The 8,347-nt window shown below is 37.2% G+C and overlaps 1 protein-coding gene across 4 annotated transcripts; it reads right to left on the bottom strand.

Moving 5' to 3' along the window:
- Positions 1-1,550: 1,550 nt before the first annotated feature.
- Positions 1,551-8,347, bottom strand: LOC105160081 (phosphate transporter PHO1 homolog 10). 4 transcript variants are annotated; one of them, XM_088879320.1, is made up of 15 exons: positions 8,092-8,347; positions 6,739-7,376; positions 6,138-6,212; positions 5,720-6,032; positions 5,585-5,633; positions 5,380-5,451; positions 4,198-4,327; positions 3,991-4,111; positions 3,575-3,833; positions 3,389-3,493; positions 3,260-3,304; positions 3,029-3,178; positions 2,276-2,554; positions 2,050-2,186; positions 1,551-1,785 (listed from the first exon to the last, which is right to left on the bottom strand). In XM_088879320.1, exons 2-15 carry the CDS (start codon positions 7,298-7,300, stop codon positions 1,668-1,670), a joined length of 2,415 nt encoding a protein of 804 aa, XP_088735446.1. In that variant the 5' UTR covers positions 7,301-7,376; positions 8,092-8,347; the 3' UTR covers positions 1,551-1,667. The 4 variants fall into 4 exon arrangements, with proteins under 4 accessions (XP_088735446.1, XP_088735447.1, XP_088735445.1 ...); XM_088879321.1 differs by having other exon boundaries at positions 6,141-6,212; positions 6,739-7,373; XM_088879319.1 differs by having other exon boundaries at positions 6,739-7,373; positions 8,092-8,346.

Below are 8,347 nucleotides of genomic sequence, written 5' to 3'. Positions count from 1 at the left end.
AATTGAGGGAATCGACTATAATGAGAGTTTTTCCCCGTTGCAAAATCAGTGACAGTGAGATAATTTTTTGCTATAGTTGCTGCACTTAATTGGCATATCCATCAACTAGATATTAATAAAGCTTTCCTACACAGTTATTTGGAGGAAGAGATATACATGTCTCCTCCGAATGGTTATTTACCTCAAGGCCATGTATGCACTAAAGCGATCACTCTATGGGCTCAAGCAAGCGTCACAACGGTGAAATCATGAGTTCACTACACAGATTGTCACATTTGGTTTCATTCAATCGAAACATGATTACTGCTTTTTTACAAAGGAGCCAGCTGATGGTTTTCTGGTGTTGTTACTCTACGCTGATGACATTCTTGTTGCAGGCACATCTACAGAACAAATCGTTGCAATTAAATGCTATCTTGATCTACTATTCACTATAAAGGATTTGGGCATTGCCAAATACTTCTTGGGGGTGGAAATAGCTTGGTCGCCTCGAGGTATTGTTGTTATGCAAACCAAGTATATCAAGATATTGTGGTTCATACTGGTTTGCTTAATGCTCGTGCTACGACAACACCACTTCTTCCAGGCATTAAGTTTACAGGGATGCGGGTGCTCAACTTACTCGTCCTGAGATTTATCGTTGTCTCGTTCGTAGGCTTTTGTATTTGAATTTCACCAGGCCTAATTCCTACGCCTGTTAACAGCTTAGCCAATGGTTGCAAAGTCCCTGCCAACAACACTTAGATGCAATTTTGCATCTTGTTCTCTATCTCAAGGGCTCTCTCCACAAGGGGCTGTTTTTTCCTTCCCAGACTTTGTGAGCTTATTCAGACGGTGATTGGGCCAGTTGTGTTGAAACTAGACGTTAGTTAACAGGCTATTGTATCTTTCTTGGTAATGCCTCGATCTCTTGGAAGACCAAGAAGCAGAACAGAATCCCCCGTTCAACTGCCAAAGCAAAGTATCGGGATATGGGTTCCACCGTTTGTGAACTGGCTTGGGTTGTCTATTTGTTATAAGATTTCGGCATTTCTACTCCTACTCCTATTCCTTTTCTTAGTGATAATAAGCTGTGCAGCATATAGTCAACAACCCTATTTTCCACGAATAGACAAAATATTTGAAAATCGACTGCCATATGGTCCGGGACAAGTTCAAGTCTGGGCTTATAGCTCCAGTACATGCTCCCAGAAAAGCTCAACTTTCTGACTTCTTCACAAAATCTTTACCTACGTCTTCCTTTTTCTTCTTGTTGTCCAAGTCTTGTCCAAATTGGGCTTGGTTGACTTCATCTTAGGTCCAACTTGTGGGGTACTCAAGGAATTCATGAAGAAATTCATAAAGCACAGGCTGCTCATTGTGCTACTGCTACTGCCGCTCAGTTCTCACATGCGACAACTTAAAGGCTGAAGCAGGTTCCTAGCAAGAGGAAGTTATATTTCTCACACCACATTTTCTCTTCTTTGTATTACGTTTTTATTAGTAGTTGACACTTTCTTTCTGTTAGTCAGTAGTTGGGTTAGTTGGAGATATTTTTCCCTCCAAGTGTATTTATACCCGTGATAGAGTTCCTGTAACTTCCTCCAAACACTTAGCTATGGTTTCAGAACATATTTCTGTCATTTACATGATATTCAAACATGAGTTATAGACAGGAATATAGATAACTAGTTGTCCTTGTCAATATCATCATCTTCATCTTCATCCTCGTAGTAAGTAAAAGGAAGAGGAACCGATTTAAATGCTCGGTACTTCCCGACATTGTTCAAGTGTTCATTCTCCAACCTGAAAACAAAACGTGAATTTCGTTTTCTTTAGTATATAAACATTCACATACAGTAAAATTCTGAAGTGAAAGAGTAAAATGACCACAAATTTTTAGAGCAACATCAAATGCTATTATTTTGCCTTTTATCATAAAGACAATGCTGGGATACCTCTTCCATCTTGCTCATCAAGTCCCTTATAGAAGCATAAAACTAGGCCCAAAAGATATCATTTAAACTAAATAGTTTCGAGAGTAAGAGATTTGAAAGTTTGGAAATATACCGGAAGAAGTTCCACAAGCCACGTCGAAGAATTTCTAAGCATGAGAATATTGTTGATATTGTATTTCCCTGTAAGGAATGCACATCAAGCGTCAAGACAAGTTGTAGCCAAGCAAACCTGAGAAAAACATCCAAAACCTGCAACAAAATCCGATAAGGTCAATGAGAAGGATAGGTAACAGAATGTAGAATGACTAAGACCTCAAAATTAATAAATTAGTAATTACCATGGCTGTAAAGTACACACTTTTGTGAGTAATGAGAAGTTTATCTCTTAGAAACAGGTTTTCTGACTTTCTTTGAAGAAGCCCCCAGTCAACAACAATATCCCAGTATGTATTTGCTATAGCGGCAATGGCTGAGCTCACCAAAGCGAACAGTTTCCAGGCTACTTTCTTTCTCAGTTCAAAAGCCGTTCTAATGACCACAGCAATAATTGTCAAGAAATATCTCAAACCATTGTACCCGTGAGCAAAGTCTCTCTCTTCAAACAACCGACGGATGCACTACAACAATTGATGAATTATGTTTCAGTGTTACTCACATGTACATGTCAAATTAGAATTAATGTGCCCTGGAAGGATTTGGATAACATTAAATTTGTCGGAATAGAAAAAATTAACATAAAGAACATGAATTACCAGATTTAGCTTATGAAAGAAACGGGTCAATAGAGGACAGGGGATGGTGTTGAAAATTAGTAGTAAGACATCTCTGACATACAAAAAACATGAAGGATATATAAAACTACATAAATATGAAATGACCTAGCATAAATGAGGTCTTTAAACTAGAAGAGAGCTGCTAATGTTCAAGATTAATTATCAGCAATCTAGAGTGCAAAAGCTGAGCTTCATCAAAAGCGTCGAAGACGCAGATAACATCGTTCTATCCATTTCATGCAGTTACCTGCACTTAGAAGCAACGGAAACTAATCTTACGAAACAAAAATCTAGAAAAAGAAAGCAACAATGACGAACCTGTAGAAAGCGAAACCAGTATGGTATAACTCCAACAATAAAATAGAACACGTTATAAAGATCATGATTGCTGCATCTGTTCAATCTTTGAGATAATCTTCCCCAGCCATAGAAGCAAATGTAATATTCAAGGCTCCTTATAGCTTGTACCTGAAGTCAAACAAAACTACTTACAAACATAACTATGAAGTAGAAATAACACCCCCAACAAATGCCAGTATAACATGAAACCTGGCTGGTGAACTGGTCTGCCAAGAAAAAGTCGGGGAGTCTAACCTACAGAAAAGGGATTAGTTTATCAGGAACTAAGTCACCAATATAAATTTCTCCTATGCTATTAGATGGCAATGTTAAGTTTACCTTGTAAAGAGGAGCACAAAGACAACGAAAGACGCACTTAATAAAGAAGAAACGACTTGAACGATAGATGATATTGAAGGGGCAAAATGTAATAGCAATAACAACCTGCATGAAAGAAGATAATTAGGAAAGAAATGGAGTAGATGACACAGCAGACAGTTGATACTACTAGTTTTCATATCTCACAATGACTAAGCCCAAAGGGAGTAGTTCTATATAAGTTTCATAATGTTGACTTGTCGAGTCCATCTTTATGTGGAAGTGTATTAGGAAAGCAGCAAGAACAATCATTGCAAGACCACTGCCCAGGAGAAAGACTTCTCTGTGGCCCAACTCAGTTCCCTGCTTGAATCCAAATATGAACCGGTAGTTGATTTTGTAATGCCTCCAAAAGTATATGTTTGCAGCATACACAAGCATGTGAAGGACTACGTACGTAAATAAGCTGCAAAAAGTCCAAATTTGATATCAGTACAATATAAGGTAGAAAAAGATAAAGTGCAATTGGTAAACATTACATTTCAGCAGAACTTAGATTATAAAAATTCAATTAAGTCCTGATGTATGATTGGATGAAAAGGAGTTCAAATCAATATCTTTACCTATAGAGTGGAAATACCGTGCGCATGTACAAGGCTCCTCTGCTTTTGGGCATTAATTTTCTATCTTCAACAAGTAGAACAACAGCTACTAACAGAGCAACTGAGCAACCACAAAAGAAACCTAGAGATCGCACAAGAATTAGAAGAATTGAACATATTGAATAACTTGTAAGTTAAATGCATGATATAATTGGTGGTGTCACTCACCTGAGAAGAAAGTTACGCGATGCTTTTCTATTTTCTGTTTTGGCCTCAGTAGTTTCATGCCTTCCCGACGGTTAGAACGCAAAAAATTCTTGATGAAGACCACCTCTACCTTTTCCATGAGACTGTTCACCTGTTACAGGAAGAGAACTCTATACTATCACCAAAGGTTGTTTAATACAGCATGGGATAGTGGAGCAATTTTCTAAGGGATTTCTAGTTTCCAAGGCGTACAGCGTTAGGACTTCCAATTGAACTTGAAGAAAAACATCATGGTCTTGCACCTTGTACAAAAAACTGCAAGACTACCAGACCAGATGGTCCAGTGAGTTGCACCTAAGCTATGGCTGAGAAATAATATTTTTCAACATCAAAGTTCTCATTCATATGGAGGAATTAGAGAATGAACCTGATCAATAGCAAAATGCTAGAAGTAGTTACCCCAAATTTAGGCCTTGTAACATGCTTATGAATCCTTAGAATAATTATATGCTGAGGTCGCTCATGGTAGGCCCTCACTCCTTACTGGATTTACATATCAGTTGCTACCACTACTGTGTGCTCAAAATTACAAGTAATGTAGCATTTACCAGATCTCTAAAGCTGGCAAAATAATCCAAATCTCTAACTTGGACAAATTTAGTTCTTGTGATGTAATACAATGTCTAATTCTTCTTTGAAATGGAATGAACTATCTATATAATATTCCTCTAAAAAGTCTTCTTGTCATTCAAGGATAAAACCATTAATGAACAAAGGGCAATGGAAAGCTTTCAATTCAAAAAAACCTTTTCTGTTATGGTTCTAGCCAACAGAATTCTATTGGTCAAATTGTAGCCTTACAATAAGAATTTGACATACTATCAACACAGAGAAAGATTAAGCCAAGGGCACTTTGCACTTTCAGATATGCCAATATACACTTGTTCTTTTGGACTAAAGCCGGAAGTCTTGTAGGTACTGATATGAATTGCTTACATTTAAGTTGGCTAATGAGAATGTTTTCTTATATGTTAGATGAAAAGGATACAGCATATGTTTATGTTATTATTGCTTTACACCATATACGGGTCATAAGTATGCTTATCTAACGTGTTATTTGAGATCAGAACAACTAAAACCAAAAAGTTCTCTAATCAGCGATTACCTCTGCCAAGGTTGAAGATTAACAGAAAGCAGACATACCATATCACAGCTTCCAATATAAGAGTTGTCCACAATTTTCATGTATGATCTTGCAACGCTCCTAGATGTTATCTGCACTCAAACTATGAGTAAATAGAACACTAGCAAATAATCAAGTCTAGACAGGCATGACAATTTTGTTTCTTTGTATTTTCTCACAAATACAAGAATTCTAGAGAATAATTTAGATCAAAGTTCATGATACCTTATCATATTTCTTCAGGATTTTTGAAAAGGCCAAGAGATTCATGAAGCTGTTGTTCATTCATAAAATGGTATCAGTAAGCAGACACAGAAAATTCAATGAGGAACAATAGTACGTTTGGGCATACTCGTTTACCTGTAATGTTTCAGATGGCAAAGCTTTTGATGTAACTGGATGAATGCAACCTTCAATCTTTCTTCAACTTCTTTCAGTTCTTCTTTGTTGCAACTCAACTCCTTCTCTTTGGAGTCTCCGAGAACTCCTTTAATAGTTGATATTGGATCATCAAATGTATTTGAAATCTTTACACGATCAAGGATTTCTAGATGAGATGATTTGCTCTCATTGGTAGTTTCTCCATCTATTGGAGCACCATTATAATTTTCGGTGCAAGGAATATTATTAGGATGACTATTAGAGTGCTGGTGTTGACAGCTCAAGTCTACTTCTGCACCAAATCAAACTATTACATGAATAAATATTCTTAAGTTATTGGACTGAGAAATGAACAAATTATACGGTGACAACTAGTTCAAGATCAGAACTGCATCACCACTAGAAGAGCCAGGTTCCTGCTGACTTTTGCTACTCATTTCAACACCAAGTTTCCTATCCATCACCCTGATCCCTGCACAATTAAGCTGGACTGTCTTACAACAGAATTATAAGACCATAAAGATCACTTTAGATAAATCACCTCAACAGGTCATGCTGGCTTAATTTGATTAAAAATCGTTGGGTTCTGTAATAGTTATTGGACTGCTTGTGGTTAACAAGTTCATGACATCCATGTATGAGATTCTTGTCAAATGGTTGCTGACACTTTCCAGAACAGAAACTGTGCTTGAGTACTCCTCCCAGATTTAGAAACCGTACTGCAATGAGTTATGTAGAAGGTCGAGAACTAGTGATACGCTTTTCATAAGGCAAACACTATCATGTATATATTGCCTATCTATGAATCTACGTGCTTGAGATTGTAAACAGATGTTGTACAAGTTATCCTAAATCACCCGAGTCCACTGTGCACGAATTCGCTTATATAGAAGCAAGTTGAATGTAAAAGTAAGTACTTTAACACTTTCAAGTACGCTACTAAGAATAGGAGGAAAATAACTCAAAATAATGAGTTCTTTGCTATTTGTATCACCCACCAACAGTCTTTGATCTGGCGGGAGGTATAATCTTTGAGGGTGCCAAATTGCTAATATCCATGGAAAGACATTTCAGAGAACTGGATCCATCAAAATTTGGATTATTCACCTTGATTCTTAATACAACCAAAACCTCCATTTGTTTTTTGAGCAAAGCGGCTTCCTCAATTGCTTCGTCCACCTTATCCTTATAGAAGTTATTTGTCTTGTTGAGCTCATCAACAAGTGTCTTGAAAAAAATACTCTCATTCTCTTCTCCATCTCCTGAGGACACAAGTAACTTGGTGTTGTAAAACTTTCTGGAGTTCCCTTCTTGGACTGTATCAACAGCTATTACTTGATTCTCAATATCCCCCTCTTTCTCAAGATTGCTAGCATGTCCACTTGAAGCACCAAAGTCCATGAACAGCGATAATCTCTTTTGAGAAGCCCTGGGTCGATTTGGCTTGTTTTCTTTGGAATTACGAATCTCTTGTAATATTCGTTTGAGTCCATTATAGTCAACATAAGCCTCTGTCCACTCAGGCACCTTTTGTTTCTCAAGTTCTTTCCCGAATTTCATATTTCCATCTCTTCAGAAACTACTTTCAATTAGCTTCTACACTTTCTTGATCCTTCCTCTGATTAAACTGCTTCTGCTAGAATCAAAGAGCAATAGCTAGTTAAGAAATGGATAGCCAGAACAGGCAAGAGCTTCAAGGAACTTGAAACTCTAGAAATCTATGAAGTGAATTATAAAATATAGATTCCTCTGTATGATGCATGTGTGTATTACCACAGTAAGTTTAGAAAAATCTACAAGAAAAAGGTACTTGGACTAACAGGCAAGTTGTTTGGAGACACGTAAATATCGAACAAATGCATGTATTTGGCTGACTACTTTGTGCAATGAGTTGGACCAGTGAGATTTATTAAGGGAAAGACCCGAAACAAGAAAAGACATGTATTTCCCAATTGTTCAAGAAACAAAAATCCTCAAACAAATCTTCCTCCTGCAGTGTTACATCTCTGGGCTGAGGCCTAAATCGCACTATTAACTTAAAAGCGTCTCCAGTAATTCGTGGGAAATAAGCTGCTAAAGAACCATTTCTCTCCGCTGGACGCTATTGTAATTAGTTTCCAGATTCAAGGAACCTCATTAAATCCCCGAGCTACTGGAATTAATAAAAACACAACGCAAAACCGATGAACAATTCAATTAAACAAAGTTTTATGCTGCACATAGAACACCAGAATCCACTACACAATCAATCAACATTGCTAGAAAAAAGAAAAAATCCGATTAAATCACATTTCTCTTCCACAAAATGGTACAGGAATTCAATATCACAAAAGACGATAATTTTGAAGTACCTTGGAATTATCAAGAAATAGGATAAAGTTCAGTCAGACTTCAGAGGTGGAAAGTGTTTGACAAAATATGAAATAGTATGAAAAATAGAGACGTTCTTCTTCTTCGCCGGAAATACATACACTGCATGACGGCACTTCAGTTGCTACTGAGAAAGGGAAGGGTTGCCTGCGGAAAGGATCACCCAAAGTATCCTACATTATACGGTTCTCGAGATTCATGAAACAGCTTGATTGGTTGCATGGATTGCTTACAGTG

This window comes from Sesamum indicum, linkage group LG4 (genome assembly GCF_026168435.1).
Source record: "Sesamum indicum cultivar Baizhima isolate 11 linkage group LG4, ASM2616843v1, whole genome shotgun sequence".
Taxonomy (NCBI): Eukaryota; Viridiplantae; Streptophyta; class Magnoliopsida; order Lamiales; family Pedaliaceae; genus Sesamum; species Sesamum indicum.
Note: the sequence above shows the minus strand (reverse complement) of the source record. Positions and strands in the feature narration are given on the sequence as shown.

Coding starts and splice junctions, on each gene's coding strand:
- LOC105160081 (XM_088879320.1), bottom strand. CDS start 7,300: ATGAAATTCGGGAAAGAACTTGAGAAACAAAAGGTGCCTGAGTGGACA. Junction 6,033..6,137: donor GGAACCTGGCTCTTCTAGTG/GTGATGCAGTTC, acceptor GATTTGGTGCAG/AAGTAGACTTGAGCTGTCAA. Junction 4,328..5,379: donor ATATTGGAAGCTGTGATATG/GTATGTCTGCTT, acceptor TTCCTGTAACAG/GTGAACAGTCTCATGGAAAA.